This window comes from Diabrotica undecimpunctata, chromosome 8, assembly GCF_040954645.1.
Source record: "Diabrotica undecimpunctata isolate CICGRU chromosome 8, icDiaUnde3, whole genome shotgun sequence".
In the NCBI taxonomy this organism is placed as follows: Eukaryota; Metazoa; Arthropoda; class Insecta; order Coleoptera; family Chrysomelidae; genus Diabrotica; species Diabrotica undecimpunctata.
Genome location: NC_092810.1, coordinates 135,312,802 through 135,331,278, shown reverse-complemented (window position 1 = coordinate 135,331,278; position 18,477 = coordinate 135,312,802). Strand labels below are relative to the sequence as shown.

Here is an 18,477-nt window from a genome sequence, read left to right as displayed (position 1 = left end):
GAGATTCTGGATCTCATGGAAGCAAGGAGATCTTATAAAAGCAAAGACAAAAACATGTATAATATGATAAGTCCAGAAATAAGAAGAAAGGTCAGAGATGCAAAGGAAAGATTATATAGTGACAGATGCGAAGAGATTGAACAGTTGGTAGAGAAACATGATAACTTAAACCTTCATAAAAAATTAGGGAAATAACAGGCACTAATATTAAGAAAAAATCAAACATACTGCTGGATAAAAACGGCAAAATAATTATAGACGTCAGTGAAAGGTTTAAAAGATGGCAGGAATATATTCAAGAGCTATTTAAAGACGAACGGACTGAGATAGTAGTAGAGCAGGAAAAGTTCGACAACGGTCCAGACATAACAGAAGATAAGGTATTAGAGGCGATAAAGCGAACAAAGAACAACAAGGCAACAGGTCCTGACAAAATACCTGTAGACATAATACGGTTAATAGAAGAACAGCAAATTGGAATATTGGTCGACTTATTCAATACAATATACAGTACAGGAATCATTCCCAGAGATTGGCTGATGTCAACATTTATAACATTACCAAAAAAACCGAATGCCAAGACCACCGGATAATAAGTTTAATGAGTCATACGCTCAAAATATTTTTAAAAATTATACACCGGAGAATACACAACAAATTTGAGCAGGACATAAGTGACATACAATTTGGATTTAGAATTGCACTGGGAACGAGGGAAGCCCTGTTCGCTGTGAATGTACTTGTGCAAAGGGGCATGGATGTTAATCAGTCACTATATATGTGTTTCTTGGATTACAACAAAGCCTTTGATAAGGTCAGACATAACCGTCTTATCGAAATACTTGAAAAGAAAAACTTAGATATGAGACACTAGGATCATTAGCGCCATCTATTATAATCAGATCGCTGTGGTAAAAGAGAACAACGTCTTTTCAAATGAAATACAGATTTAGAGGGGCGTCAGGCAAGGCTGTGTCCTGTCTCCTACTTTGTTCAATTTGTATTCAGAGGAAATAATCCAGGAATCTATAGAAGAACTAACTATGGGAATAAACGTAAATGGCCAACCAATCAATAATATACGGTTTGCCGACGACACTATTTTATTAGCGGAATGTCTTGGGGATTTACAACAAATGGTTGACAGGGTGGTAGAAGTCAGTGAAGGAAACGGACTGTCCCTAAACACAAAAAATACACAATTTATGGTAATTACAAAAGCCCAACAGCGCCAAGAAAACATATCATGGAGAACAAATTAAAAAAGTTGAAAAATATAAATATCTGGGTACAATAATTAACGAAAATAATGAGTACACAGAAGAGATTAAGGCAAGAATAGGGCAGGCAAGAAATTCTTTCAACAAACTGAAAAAAGTACTCTGCAGCAGGGACATTTCAATTTCTTGATATACAGACAAGATAAGACTTCTGAAATGCTACGTGTTCTCCGTATTATTTCATGGGTTGGAGGCTTAGACACTAAAGAAAGATGTTTCGGAAAGATTAGAAGCCTTCGAGTTATGGGCCTACAGAAGGATATTAAGAATAAGTTGGGTGGATAGAGTCACGAATGTCGAGGTGTTGAGAAGAATGGGAAAAGGTAAAGAGGTTTTAAATACAATTAAAATCAGAAAACTGCAATATCTGGGACATGTCATGAGGGGCGAGCGTTATAACTTGCTGCAATTAATAATACAAGGAAGAATACAGGGTAGAAGGAGTCGCGGAAGAAGACGCATCTCCTGGTTAAACAATTTGAGAGCTTGGTTTAACTGCACTTCTGCTGACCTCTTTAGAGCAGCGTTATCGAAAGTGCGAATTGTCATAATGGTTGCCAACCTTCTTAGAGGAGACGGCACATGAAGAAAAAGAAGACCTACGAAAGGCTTATGATAGCGTACCACATTATAAATTATGGGAAGCGTTAAAAAAAACAAACATAAGCATGAATTTAATAAATGCGACGAAGAAACTGTACGCTAATACTAACTCAAAGGTAAAGGTTGGAAATAATCTGTCAAGTAGATTCTAAATGAATTAAGGCCTTAAGCAGGGCTGCTGTCTTTTCCCGATATTATTTAAAATTTATCTAGAACAAACTCTAAAACTGTGTAAGTGCAAATGTAGAAATATGGGAATTCCGATTAACAACAATAGCATATACACTTTGTCATTTGCAAATGATCAACTAGTAATAGCACAAGATTATAAAGATATTGAATATATGACTCGAAAATTAATCGAGGAGTATAAAAAATGGAGACTTTAAATCAATATCCAAAAAACCGAGTATATGTGTATCGGCTGGAAACAACAGGACCTCATATTGAAAGATCGAGAAGTTATCAAACATTGCAACACATATAAATATTTAGGTATGATCATCACAAAAGAAGGCAACGTAGACGACACAATTGAGAAGAAAAACAACCAAGCAAGAAAAGCAATTTCCCTTCTCAATAGTATCCGTTGGGATCAATCAATCTCTAATAATAACAAGCACAAGATATATAACACAATCATTAAAAGTATAATTACCTACAGTAGTGAAGTATGGAAAATAAAGGAAAGATACAAGAGAAAACTTGAGGCAACGGAAATAGATTTCTGGAGATGTTCAGCTGGATAATCTAGACTAGAAAGAGTAACGAACAACAGAATAAGAGAAATTATAAAAGTAAAACATACAATAGTAGACGATATTGTGACCCAATAACTCAGATTGTACGGTAATATACAGAAAATGTCTGAAGAACCCGCCTTAGTTGGAGAGAAGGCATCAATAGAGAAATAGACAGAGACATAGACAGAGACATGCTCAGAGGCCCCGACACAACAATAAAGCATTTCATTTCATTGTGAAGAATACGACGATTAGAGTTTGTAAAACTTTTTACAATGCTACATTAGACATCTCCGATAGGTTGATATTTACGGTACAGAATAAAATGAACAACAATTACAGTCATAGAAAAATTAGTCCAGAATTACGAGCTGAAATCATTGAGCACATTCAATTTATCCCTAAAATTAAATCTCACTACCTTCGAGCTTCTACAACAAAGGAATATATTGATGACAGCAAAAATATCAAAGATTTGTTCAATGATTTTAATCTAAAACAAGAAAATGACAATAGAAACGCAGATAAATATTATAAAATATTTACAACGGAATTTAATCTTTCCTTTTTTCAACCAAAAAAGAATAAATGTGATCTATGCAGCTCTTATAATAATTCTAATGCTGAACAAAAGAAGGACCTAGAAGAAAAATACCAAACGCATATAAAAGAGAAAAACTATAGTAGGATTAAAAAGTTTAATGATCGCAGAGAAATAAACAAAAATATCAAAGTAGTTGTGATTGATTTAGAAGCGGTGTTGCAATGCCAAGAGGTAACTCTTCTTCCTTTTACTATGAGTCTAAGGTTAATTACTACAATTTAACTTTAACCGAAATAACACCACAGGAACTTAAGGTAGCCTGCAAAAATGTACATTGCTATTTTTGGTCGGAGAGTGAGGCTAACGTGGGGCTATAGAAATCGGATCATGTGTATGGGCATATCTGAAAGCTATAACTGATGAAGACGATAATGAAAAGGAAGTAATTTTCGATATGGACAATTGTGGCCAGAATAAAAATAAATATTTAACATCTCTATATCTTCATGCTGTGTAAACATTGACAATAAAAAGCATAACACATAAATATTTAATAAGAGGTCACACGCAGAATGAAGCCGCTAGTGGCCATAGCCTAATTGAAAAGGAAATTGAAAAAATTTAAAATCTGGTCCGATATACACACCAGACCAACATATCGCTTTAATTAAAAATGCCAAAAAGTCTTCATCTTCGATAATTGTTCATGAACTAAATTTTGAATCATTTCACGATTTAAAATTATTGCAAGAAAAATAGGGATATAATTATTCAATTAATACAGAGAGACATAATGTTATTAGGAACGAAATTAAAGTTTTAAAAGAAAATCCATTTTATTTTTATTATAAAACATCATACAAAGATGAAAATTACCGGAATGTAAATGTTAGACATAAACGGAAGAAAATTTTTTTACACATACTCTGCAGTAAAATTCATTGTTAATTTTGTTATTAATATAAAAATACAATACAATACACTGCCACATAATTCAATATTATAATACAATACAAATTAAAATGCAATATTCATAAGTATTTAAAAATAACAATATACATAACTTATGTATATGATAATAATATTAATAAATATTAAATATGTTTGCAATAGGAACATTTTTATTCTCGAGAGAGAAAGAGAGAGAAAGAGGGAGAAAATATATATTCTGTGTCTCTCTTACCTATATCTTACATATGTAATCATTTTGCCGATTCACTCAATATATAATACGAATAAACACAAATTTCCAACGTCGAACGCGCGTATAGAAGTAACTTCAAAAAATGTTTGTGGAAGATAAAAATAAAAAACCAACAACTCGGATTATGTTGTGAATTTTCATTTTATTTTAAAATTTAGCATTTTTGCGTATATAACATATATTTAATAAGACTAACGTGGGGTTTTTAAATATTTCAAAAATAAAAAAGGAAATTCATATTGGGATTCGAACTCACATAAACACGTAAAAAATTTGCCAATTAGACATGACACTAACGTATTTCAAAATTGACAGTTCTCGATCAAAAAGTGATTTATTGTAATTATTATTATTTTGAAATATTAAAGCCTAAAATAATTATGAACATTTAGTAAATAATACAAAACATATCACATAAATAATAACATTAATATATATATATATATATATATATATATATATATATATTATATTATGTATCTATAATATATTTTATATATATATATATATATATATATATATATATATATATATATATATATATATATATATATATAATATTAAATAATATACAAAAGGAACATTTTTATTTCCGATAGAGGAAAGAACTTCTCTAAGAAATTAACGCACCACTTCAATAAATCAATTTTATTTGTTAACAGGCAAAGAATAAAAATTAAAACTTCACCAGATTTATTCTACATTTTATTAGTAATTATAACAATTTGTCTAATCATCAGAAAATGTTGAAGTACAGGAGAAAAAAAAATAAAACGGAAAATTCTAAAAAAATAATGATAAGAAAAGTAAACTAAAATATGAAAAAAGTTTTAATAACGAGTGTTTCCAGCTCTACTACGTATAACAGCCTCACATTGTTGGCCCATACTTAAAATTAATTGCCGTATTTAATTTTGGTCCAGTTCTCTCCAAATCTGGATCAGCCTCTCTCCCACAAATTTTCACCGATATAAGGAGCGAATGGTACTACATGTTGCTCTAGGATCTCCAATGTGTACCTTTCAGCTGTAACAGTTCCATTTTGTATGACCACTGAGTCCGTACGTGCGGTCAAAGAAATACCACCCCACATCATAACGGATCCTCCACCAAAAAATGTGGTGTGTGAGAAGTTACACTGAGCATATCGTTCTTTGGGTCGTCGCAACACACGAACACGTCTGTCGTTATTGTACAAACAAAATCGGGATTGATCAGTAAATAGCACTTGTTCCCAGTCAGCCTCTAACCAACTAACGTGTTCTCTGGCAAAATGTAGTCTCCCCCTTCGATGCTCTGCAGTTAATAGAGGACCTCGGGCGGCAATCCTAGTTGTTAAGTTGTATTCTCTAAGTCGCTGGCGAACAGTTTCAGTACTAATTTGTATAGCCTGCACGTCTCGAAGCTGAATTTGTAGACTTCGATGTGTTACAAAACGTTGTCGAAGAGCAGAAATTCTTAAAAATCGATCTTGAATAGGGTATACCGGTTTCGTCCTTGCGCTGGTCTGCGAGTATGATCCCATGTTTCGAGGAATCTTTCTAACACCCGTGAGACGGATGTGTAAGACACAATAAACCGACGACTAATTCTTCGGTAACTCCAACCTTCTTCCGACAGTATCACTGCTTGGGCACATTCATCTCGGGTTAAATTACGTGATTGACGCTCCATAATCAACACAATTAACAATAATCAACAATTAAACAGTACTTAGCCGAATTAAATTCGTGAACATTTGGAAATTAGTATATATTTATAGAATTAGTAAATTTTTTGCTTCTTTTTGTTTTGTAGCAAAAAAAAACTATAGCGATAAAACACGGTCAATAAATATAGAGTGTACGAATAGCATATGCAAGGGGCTTGCAAAATATAACATTACAATGGAAATTTTTATTAACGCTCATAAAATGTTTTAATATTTCAAAGTGGTGTGTTTATTTCTTGGAGAAGTTGTATAATGATTTCACCGATTCACTCCCGTGCAAATTTCAAACGTCGACGGCGCGTATAGAAGTATAACTTCAAAAATTTATATAGATAAAAATGGCGTTTAGGTACGATTACAGAAATAGCGATTGTCTTTGAAGATTATTACTTAATTATTTCCAAGAATATAAAGCTGTCAAGAAAAATAAATCTAAAATTGTATATTTCAAATACACTCTAATTTAATGAATATTAAAAACACTACAATTACTATAAGATGAATAAAATCCTATAAGAATATAAAATCTAACGACTTACCAAAATTTGCAGTCATCAACCGGCACCATTAAGTCATTGCTCACAAATCAAAATCGAAAAACGCACAGAACTTTGTCATATAATTATAAACCAACCGATATCACGCACTGAGTGGATTTCATAATCATTAATTTATGCATTTTTGAATATCTAAATCTACAAAAGTCCAGTCTAAAACATTTACCGTAATAATTTACTTTATTAATTTGCCCTAAAATCGTCGCGATTCGGACAAGCAGTCGCGTGCCCTAGAATGCAAAGGTGTCTGCGACTGATTGTTTTTTGTTTATACCATAGTCGTTTTTTAGCGATTTGCACATTAAAACTGGTTTATATGGCTAGAAAAGGGACTGGAATATTTTACGTATAAAGTGCTCAAGATATTTGTATATTATAATGGAAAAATGTTTAAGGTCTATTCGCTTAGCTCGGGCATATTTTGACAGAATCATAGCTAAAATATACTTACTATTGCAGACTTCTTCCAATGAAAAAAGAAAAAATATTCAACCCATAAAATTTTCCCTGTATATTTAAAATATAATATTGGAGTTGTTACAATTTAACATATTGTAGTAAATATTTGTATTATTCGCGTTGTTTAAATTAGTTAATATAGTTTTATTGTTTTATTATTTTTGTTAAATTCTTTGTTAGTTCTATTTAGTTAATTAGTTAGTTCTGTTTGAAATATAATTATTATGGATAATCAAAGTTTTCCACTTGTTCCATTAGCTAATGCGTTGATTTTTTCTTAAATAAATATGATAAATTAATGATCTTTGCAAGTTAATATTTTTACATGAGTAAGGATGCTGTTAAATTAGGAGCTAATCAAACTGCACAAAGATGTATTCAGAATACCTACCATTTTTTAAAATTATTTGCCAAATGAAACCCTGTTGAGGTTAATTGATCATTAAAATATATTTATGGAATTATGTCAATGTTACAAATATGTTCTTAATAATAAAAACATTTCAGTTAACATCTAAGTGTTTGACATAGCGGCCAAAATAAAATTCGCTTAGAAATTTATAGCATGTATAAAGAAAGAAAGTTTCTTTATATTATATAAAATAATATATTTTATAAAAAAGTTGGGCTAATTTAGTTTATATCGGTGAGTTGCGCCAAATGTAGGCAACCAATTTAAATTTTTGGGAAGCATTAGCTTGAGTTTGTTGAGAATATTTTCAATAAGCGTTTAATGTTTTCCAGTTAATTTATTATTTTTTTATTAGTGATGATAATAATGCTGAATAAGCAATATTTCAAATGATATATAATCACAAAACGTACTCAATATTGTGTTATATAATCTACATAATAAAGTACGTTAGAGAAAAAAGGTAAAATCCTGTGTCGTCCAAAACTAGTTTCTGATAGGAATAATAGAATATTAATATATGTTTGCAGAAAAAGTTCGACGAAATACTCTAATGAAGTACGCTAGTCTGTCAAAAATTAACTTATTTCGCAAAAAAATAATTACTAAATTCACTAGACAGTTCGGATTGGGATTAGCGAACCGACTATAATAATTGTAGTATTAAATAAACAGTATAAATGTTTAATAAGTATATATCTGATTGTTATTCTCCAAGACTTTTAATATATTTTGTTTAAAGAGTACTTAATTTGTTACTGTTGATTAATTCTGAGAAAATCCATGTTGATTGTGTATTAGGCGCTCTTTACAATAAAATTTTTATTGATCTTGCATTAGTCTATCAAACAGTTTTTGTATAGAGATTTGTTTACACATGCTTCAATAATTTGTTTTGTCTTGTTTATTACCTGAATTAAAAATTGGGCAGTTATAAGAATGCTTCCATAAAGTTAGGAAAAGTAATGTCTTTAATGATGACTCAAAAAGAAGATGTAAAGGATTAGTTAGTAAATAAATACAATTCTTTCGAAAATAATCAGGAGTACTATCTCGACCACTGATTAACTTATTAAGTATATTGTTAAAAATATCTTTGACTAATATTGAAAAATTAGGTATAAATAGATTGCTGTTTTCTTTTACTTCCAAGTTATTAATATTTTATTGTGGCGAATAAACTTAAAAAAAAATTAATTGAAACAGTTTGCAACATGTTGTCCAGTTGTTGCTATAATTTTACCATAATACAAACTATCTGGTAAATAATTTAATGCTCTCTTACCATTGTTTATTTAAACAATGCTCTTACTATTTACAAACTGCTTAAATTAAGGATTACTGCATAAATTATGGTTTACTTGATTCAGATGAGTGTTATAACATTGATTTAATAAATCCTTACACAATCTTCTAAGTTCTGAGAAACTCACATAATCCTCTTGATTACAGGAAGCCAAATAATTTTTATGAGCAATTTTTCTCTGTTCAACTAAATAATGTAAGTCGTCATTAAACCATTTTGGATAACTAGAAGTTCTAAATCTTTTTACCGATACAAACAATGATAATGACATATTAAGCATTTTGTAAAATTCTGTTATGGCCGCTGCTAGACAACTGATCTTATTTTCTCCTTACCTTTTGGTGGAAATGGAATGGAAATTCGGCATCATTTTATACATCGAAAGTTAGGATCATGAAGGTTTTTCGCAATGATTCACGAGATCAATTTCTTCTATTCTACTTTGTTTACTTTTACTTTTTAGGATGTATTACGGATTTGAGAATTAGAGCCCTATTTTCGAAAATAAAACGAATGTACTGTTCTGCGCAAAATATTTTTGGAGGTTTTTTTTTCCAAAATACATTTAACTGTATTTACTCAAAAACCTGGTATAAACAGCTTCCGTTGAATATATTGTTTTTTTTTAATCCATCATATACCTTCCAGATAATTTGGTTTTCCTCTTGTAAGACGGTTCTATGACATGTGTACGTGTGGTATCGTGTAACTGTACCATTGTTATATTCACCTTTATTCTGCAAAGAATACACGTTTTGTTTCAACTTAATATTTTGTCTATTTTGTCTTGTCTTATCTCATAATAAAAAACAAATTATCAAAATTAACACAATTATCAACACAAATTTAACAGTCGATATTCTATCAAAACGGTAATTTAAACTGTTCGTATGATTTGCAAAAACTGCAATTTTTAAATGAAGACAAGTAAGAATTTGATGGTAATATGAGTTTTACAGATATCATAGCGGCGCGTATTTCCTTTTTAATAATACAGAGCTACTAGTAGCTCTATTGCTGTGTCTATAAGATGATAAAGACCTGAAATGACATTACAATTGTTGGTTAAAAAAATTATTGTTCATTGAGTTCTGTGGATTTAAGAAATTAATTCAGGGTAAAGCATTATCGTAGAAAACCACGTACCTATATTTCTGTAATAGTAAGACATAAGAAATTCACAGAACGACTTACAAAGGTTCTTACAAAGACACCACAATAAAATGAATTTTTAATAAAATATTTCAATCCCAAAAAATAATTAAATAATGACATCGCTGGAATATGGAATGTCCTAGCAATTTACGGTGTAATATTTGAGTTTTGCCAATAAGTCACCCTCTTTAATTGTTTGTTAGATTGTAGTTAATCCAATTATATAAAACGAACAGTTCAAATACGTTTTTTTTTGCATAAAAAGTGAAGATGTGGGCTTTTAAAAATTTTTCCCAATTTATTTTTGCTCTATATAGACGACCCTTACTTGATTAAACTTCGTTTCTAAGTGATTTCTAGACGTACATAATATTATCTACAAAAAACATATAAATGGAGTCTCTAGCATATTTTTAGCTAAAGTTACAGATTATCAAAGTTTTTAAAGTCGCGTTTTTTAATCGCCAACGTTTGCAAAAAATTGCAGAGTTAGCTCATAAAGAGGAATAATACTGTTTATTTACAAATATCAATAATTTGGAATTTTTATACATAATTCAAAAAAAGGTATTTTAAAATCCCCCCTTTTTTGTGCAATTTAATCACAGTGGCGCAGGATTTATGTTTTGCAATATGCATCTTGTAAAAATTTAAACTTCTTGGGGTTTTCACCAAAAAAATATTGGAAAACGTGGTTTGCACCCTTTTTAAAAGAATTTCAAAAAGAAATAGTTGGTTACATGATAACGTTTCCATTAGGTGTTCTAGTCATAGATAACATTTACCAATAAAACATTCATCTTCCAAATAATTTGTCGCCATTTGCATTCTAATCCGGGTAAAAATAATTCAGTATCACATTCGTAGTCTTTGTAATATTTTTATTCGAAGGTATCATATCCCTGTAGGCTTCAAAAATAAAGCCTACAGAAAGATGCTTATCCGACGAACTAGAACAACTGTAGAGAATTACCAGACAAAGAGAAGAGAAGAAAAGAGATACACAAAAGAAAAAAACGAAACCACCTAAATAAGAAACTTAAATATACAGAAAATCTCAACAGAGTGAAAGAATTCAGAGCATTCTATAAAAAAGTTAACATCACTAGAAAATAATTCAAGGCAACCACAAGACAATGCAGAAGTTAGAATGGAACGGAAAACGCATACGAAGAACAAAACAAAGTATATGAAAATAAGCACGCAACCACAAATCCTACGATTACTTGTTATAGAAGACGACGTCATCTAAGCAGTGAACGAATTTGTATACCTGGGAGCGCTCCGTAACACTGAAAATAATACTACCGCAGAGATAAACCGCAGAATTTATGGTTCACAGAGATGGACTTTCACAAAAAATAATGAAAACATGTTAGGATGTTTCTAAAGAAAAGTAATAAGGCGAATCTATGGAGCAGTAAATGACAATAAAGTATGGAGAAGACGATACAACTTCGAACTTTATAAAATATACCAGGAACCTGATATCGAACTGCAGAATATCTACAAGCATACGTTTGGTGGTAAAGATATTACCACTATAATTAAGAGAAACCGCCTGCAGTGGGCAGGACATGTAGCCCGGGCCCTTGAGTCAAACATGATAGAAAAGATTCTAACAACGCAACCCGTGGGAATGAGAAGACGGGGTAGACCAAAGCTGAGGTGGATGGACGGGGTAACACAAGATGCTGAGAAGATCGGAGTCGGCAACTGGAAAATGCAAGCGAGGGACAGAATAGAATAGCGTAGAAAGCTTGAGAAGGTCGAGGCCCTCTAAGGGCTGTAGCACCAAGATGATGATGATGATAACCTGATATCGTAAAACATATTAAGATAGGACGTCTGATGTGGATAGGGCATGTTATGAGGATGTAACAAAATGACCCAGCAAGAAAAACGCTCCTTGATAGACCCATTGGTCAGAGAAGAAGAGGAAGACCCAGAACAAGGTTCCTTGATAATATCGATGAAGACATGAGAATTATGGAAATACGTGCTTGGCGGAGAAAGGCGATGGATAGGGATGACTGGAGAGAAATTCTTGAGGAGGCTAGCCATAATAAAATTATGATGGATCATAGCCCACTTATTCGAATGTTTTAAATGCCTTCTTTAATAGCAGCATAATTAGACAATAAGCTTTTGGTTCTATTTCGGTTTAAATAAGTAATTTATTTGTTTCAGATCGATACAGCGACAACGGAATCGGTCATCACTGTGGACTGGGAAAACGGATTTGTAGAAACGTCAGCTAAGGATAACGTTAATATCACCAAAGTATTCAAGGAACTTCTAGTTCAGGCAAAAGTTAAATATAACTTGAGCCCTGCTTTACGCCGTCGTCGTCGACAATCTTTGCCTTCTCAACCGGGACCTCCTCAGACACCCACGCACGCTGCAATGATCCCATCCGCCGTCCAATTACAGGTAAACATGGTAACTATACTTTTCTTCTTATTTTGCTTCGACTGCAGCTTGACTCAGGACTTTTCTACTAATAAAAAAGTTCTGAAACTATTTTCTTGTGGCATGCCTAAGTTAAATATTATGTTTTATGGAATTAAGCCACAATTGATTGTAATGAACATTTCATTTTTAACTAACTAATGTTTGACGTTTTTCCGCTATAGAAATCGTTTTCAAAAAAATATTATTTTAAAAATTCTGCGAAAATGTATAACCAACAAGTTGTTATTAGTAGGTTATGTTTGGCATGCTTAGGTTAAAAAAATCTTAGGTTTTGTGTGTTTTTTGTATTATATGTTTGTGTATTGTGTGTTGCATATGTAGTAGATAAATATTGTAGTTGATGTCTCTTGTGAAATATGTCAGTTGTAAAATTCTTTGTTTATAAATGAGAATTGGTAGTCATTTTTTGTCAAAACTTTGTTAGCAGTTTTTTTTTTCTTCTTGAACTGGATTTAGTAATATTTCACAGTTTCTTGGAGTACCTAACTGTCTTACTATATATCACGTGATAGATCAGGAGATTTTTACCTCTGTTATTTAGTTTGTAGCACACCTACGCACACGCATATAATTGAGAGGTCTTGGCCATTTTTATGTTGTCTACCACCCCCTTATGCTCTGCACAAGGACTTTTATTTTAAATCTATTAGGCGAACTATGGGTATTACACCCAGATCCCAACTTGTTTTTAAGCAAGGTCTTTCTCTAGTCTTTATTTTGATTGTCGTTTCTGTTTTTATTTTTAATACAAAAAGGGTTGTTGTGTGTCATCATAAATGTCGGAATGTGTGTGAGTCTTTTATTTTCAGGTATTATTTTTAGGAAATCCTTCTTTTAATTCTTCTGATTATCAATTCGTTTGTTACAGGTTGACTGCTTCGGTGATCTAAAAGAAAAAACACATTATTCGTATTTCCTCCTAGTGCCTACTATCATGGCACCTCCTTTTGTTGATTGATCCTTTCTATTAACTTAGTCATCATTATTCCCATGAAGATAGTCATCATTTTTATGGCATCAATGTTTGTTCTGTCTTACAAATTTCGCAGATTGGTCTCGCGGTAGTATACATTGCATTGCTCTGGGATTTCCAGTACATTTTACGTACTTTGTAATGGAGTGACATCTGCAGCTGGTGTGTTGATACAACTGACAATTGTAGCATTGTATTGATTTTGTTAAGGTTTTTCATTGTCACTTTTAAATACTTGAATGTGGTCACCCTTCTTATAGCCTCCTTTTTTCTCTTTTAATTTGTACAATAAATTTGGGGAGAAGGCTTTGATCGAATCTAGATTTCATGTTTTTGATGCTTATGAGATGGATGTTTTGCTCTCTAACTACGTTTTTTATCTCTTCAAGGTTTTCTTTTGGGTGCAATACCTTTATGACTTGCTTATATGGCTGATTATTAAGTTGTCTGCTGATGATATATTTATCGTTTTTCGGCGCTGCTGTTATCTTTTTCTCGTCGCTAATGGCGGCATTCTTCTTTACTTTTAGCTTAGCTTCATTTGTCAGCATAGCTTTCTTTAAAAATGATCTGTAATAATGATGTCTGCTATTCTTTTCCTCAAGTTTCGGTTAATGATAATTTTATGTGTGTCTGCTGCAACTTTACCGATGTATATGGTGAACATGAACAGTTCCTTATATTTTGTTTGTACGGAGTTTAACCTGTCCTCAGTATCTTGGACTTCGATCTTTAAGATTTTATTTTCTTTTTCCAATTTGCTTGCTTTACTTCATCTGCTTGCTCTAATTTTTGTTTTATCTATTTTAGGCATTCCTCTAGAGTTTTCATGTTTTCACTGATTTTTTTCTATTCCTGGTGTTCCATTGTTCATGTTCTTTTGCTCACACTGGCTAAGTATGCTTACCTTTCATGTTTGTTTTACAACTCATAAAGATGTTTATGGTGTGGCATTTGGTCATTGAACAATATTTTGCGTTTTTTGGTTTTGTTTACTCCAATCTTTATATTTGTGTACCACAGATCACATTCTATTTGTCGTGCAAGTTACACACGCGGCCGTTCGATCGCTACTTCAGATTTCATTCTTGATTTGTACCTCTTATAGTTATGTTTGATGTTTAAACGTAAAGTTTTACTTTTTTAACTGTTATTAGCTGTTTTGTTTTAATACCTGTCATTTTTTATATTTGCGATTTGGCAGGAATATTAGGGTAGCTAAAAAATAGGGGAGAGTAGGACAAAATCAAGTAAACGTAGAAAAAAATCGTGTATTTGAAATAATTTTGGGAATAATTGCAGTTTTATAGAAATTTGAACACTTTATCCAACCTTCTTTCGATTTCTTCTTCTTCTACGGCACTACAGCCCAAAATGAGCCTTAGCCTCCTTTATTTTTTGCCTCCACCCTTGTCTGTCTGTGGCTGCTCTTCTCCATACACGGACTCCTAAAAGTGCTTGTGCGTCGCTGCTTACTGTGTCTTCCCAGCGCTTTCTTGGCTTTCCAACTGGTCTCTTTCCCTGCATTCTGGCGTTCAGTGCTCGTTTTGGTAGCCTATCCTCTCCCATTCGTATCACATGTCCGGCCCATTGCAATCTTTGTATTCTAATGAAGTCTGACAGGGGTGTTTCCTTATACAGTTGATAGAGCTCGTTGTTATATCGAATTCTGAAGATTCCGTTTTCCCTCACAGGTCCTAGTATTCTCCTCAGTACTTTTCTTTCGAATGTGTCGAGTTTGTTTTTGGATGTTTCTTTCAGGACCCATGCTTCGCTGCCATAACATGCTATTGGCCGAATTAAAGTTTTATAGATTCTCATCTTTGTATTTCGGTGGACACTTTTAGACCGAAATATATGGGAGAGGGCAAAATAAGCTTTGTTTGCCTGCGTTATCCTTTTTCGTATTTCTCCATCCTCTGCTCCATCGGCATATATTTCTACTCCCAGGTATGTAAACTTTCCAACCGTTTCAATGTCATCTTCATGCATAATGTTTTGTGGGATTATATTTCTTCTCGTCTGTACCATTATTTTTGTTTTTTCTGTGTTAATTTCCAGACCTAGCCTTTTCGTTTGTGTTTTTAACTCTGCGTATGCTTCCTGTGCTCCTGTTGATGTTCTACTCATAATATTAATATCATCGGCGTAGGCAGCCAGTTGAACCGTTTTATTGGTCAGTAGGCTTCTTTCGATTTAGAGTTTGAAAATAAATCGTCGGCATAGATGCCAGCCTCGTCCAAATCTGAATCTTCTTTAACTCCTTTAGAATCTGCTTTTCCGTTTAAAATAGACTGTTTGAGATTTCTGTTATCTTTCGTATTTAATTTTTTATACCATTTCCTTTTGGAATTTTATTCTTAAGTTTCTCTTCTAGTTCAGCTTTTTAGGACAAAGAAGTCAACATCTCTCTTTCTCTTATTACTTGCTGGATTTATTGGCGCTTTTAGAATCTTAAATATTTCTTTGGGGGGACCGCAATACTACAACTCGTTAGTTGATATTAACTATGAGATGTTGAAGGAGTTAACACTTTCATGACCGTCTGTGCAGATTCTGGAGATCGCAATTCTATTGAAAGATTTTTAGTGGAAGATTTATTTAATATTAAAAGTGTAGGAGTGCTATGACGACTTAAATGTTCTACGTGGGATATACCTTAGGGTTCATTTAATATAAATCTTAGATCTGCTTGACAATTAATTTGCCTCTTTGTGGTTTTAGATGGGGCGAACTTTCAATCTGAAAGTACTCCTTGATCAAGATGATATATTCCAGTTTTTTAAATCAATTATCGTAGTTTCCATGGTTGCTACTTTTATGAAAGTATCTCCAAAAAGCTTCCCCACCTCATAAATTGTGACCCGCCATTCCGGATATTGACGCATCCAGTTTTTCACATTTTCACTACTGCAAGTGCTCAACGGTGCTATAAACGACACATCAAGTAGCTACATTCTGTGACTGCAGTGAAGCGGCATAGTATGTGCCGCATGGCAATCCAGTATAAGGGGAAAAGAATTATCTGCTGCAGGATGAGCCAATTGTATTAATTTTCTAAAACAGTTAACAAAAATATATCTTTAAATCCAACCAGAAAAGTGATAGTCTGCAAAACTGCCGGGGAAATATAATCCAATAATCGAGGATTTGCAAGCTTTAGCGGAAATATCAACATCGCCGGCATGTAGGTACTACTTGCACTAATACAAATCTCTGCAGTAATTAAGGTGCCTCTTTCAGCAGATACGAGAGCTCTAATTTGCGTTTTGCCTCTCATAGAAATGCCCTTGGAGTTCTTATTTGGCACAGTGATTATTCCTGTTTCGTCGACATTCCAGATGGACCATACAGGACGGTATTATCAATCAAACTTTTGGGTGCCTAGTCAAAAACAAGTAGAGCCAGGTTTTGCCGGAAATTTTTTTTTACTATTAAAATCACGGTGTTAACTATTTCTTACAGCTAGTTCATACACAAGAACTCTAATTTCAGTCAAAGTAAACCCAAACAGTCTACTTTCCATATTCAAAATATAAACAAATTTCTTTTCTTGATCTTTATTAAAAATAGGTTTATATCTGCCCAAGCCTAAAACAGACAAATACAAAATATATTTTTAAGAGTTATTTATTTCTAAATATTATCTTTTTTACTGGCACTTCTTGCTTTTTTCACACGATCTTCTAATGTCGATTATGAAATGTTGAAAGCTTGTGATGCTCTCATTCTATTTTCAAGCACGTCTGTGATAGCTGACTTCATACACTGTTGGTCCCACGATTGACTAATAATCTTTCGTTTATAATGCGACATGACTCGAAAATAAAAGTTTTAAAATGGCTTGGTAAAACCGGATACCCTATTCTAAAACGAGCACATTTACTCGGTTTTCTAAAACAACAAATAAGGTAGCAAAATGTATTGTCAAAATGTAAGGTTATGACACTGATTTGAAAATTGTATCCTAAATTAAAATCATTATAGCCCACTACATGAAATATATATGGACTATGGACAATAATTGCAGTCTACGACAAACGAAGACAACTGCAATGAAACTAATCATTAAAATCATGAGACAATGCAAAAACAGAAAACGGTTAATAACTGGTTTCCGTCTTCACATTGTTGACAAACTACTGTTATCGACCATCAATTAGTTAGAGGTTTAAATATGGGTATTGCGTAGATAGAGGCAGTACGAGTAATAGAAAAATAGGTGATTCCCGGTTTTGTCCAACCACTCGATTTCATTCGACTCTCCCCTATAATATCACATAATAAAATGATTACACGAAATAAATTCCGAATGTATGCAAATTTTTTAAAGCCAATACTATGTAGCCTACAGAGACGAAACCAGACCTGAAACAAAACAAGCGAAAAGACATAAACTCGAAACTCGAGTATCTGATACGCCAACTTTAAGAGAAGTTTCGTCATTAGGCTGTGAAAATCTTTCAAAACACCATAAAAACTATTATTTGTTACATAATATTAAAAATTCTAAAAGATTTGTGTATATTAATAATTGGTAATAAAAGCCAAGAAATAAAAATTTATTTAGGTGGATAAAAGTGTACTTGTTTTTGAAGTGAAAAATTTCTTTACGCTATATATTGTAAATTTAAATACGGGGAGGGGTAATCGGCGCACTTGGGGACGGATATTTACGGACAAGACAAATTTGGGGTCACTTGTGGACAAGATGAAAGATCAGATTCATTACTAGTTTATCTTAATTACACAATTTATTATAATACGGGCGTTACATTTTAACCGAGGCGCGATCTTCAAAAATTAACTAACTGTTCCTCCAAATAAAATGTCCCATTTATATATAAAATGCCGTTATCTAGAAGGGTCTGGCGATGAGTCGATGACCTTCCCCCCATTAGACGACAAGGTGACTCATAGACTGGTTTTTCGGCGAAGGGACTAGAGGTTTCTGTCGACAGGTAAACAAGTCTCGCCGAAATGACTAGAACAGAAAAGATATTAGCAATAAATATGTTTACAGTTTTGAGTCATATGACACGTCATTATTTATCG

General features: G+C 32.7%; 1 protein-coding gene across 5 annotated transcripts in view; it reads left to right on the top strand.

Annotated features, from left to right (window-relative positions):
* LOC140448063 (ras-related protein Rap-2b) overlaps window positions 1-18,477 on the top strand; it is a 431,656-nt gene that overhangs the window by 405,408 nt on the left and 7,771 nt on the right. For 3 of the 5 annotated variants that reach the window (XM_072541113.1, XM_072541115.1, XM_072541112.1), the window contains exon 5: window positions 12,165-12,416. In XM_072541113.1, coding sequence (XP_072397214.1) covers window positions 12,165-12,416 — 252 coding nt within the window. The remainder of the gene's footprint in view (window positions 1-12,164; window positions 12,417-18,477) is intronic. The other 2 variants (XM_072541116.1, XM_072541114.1) reach the window with 1 other exon arrangement.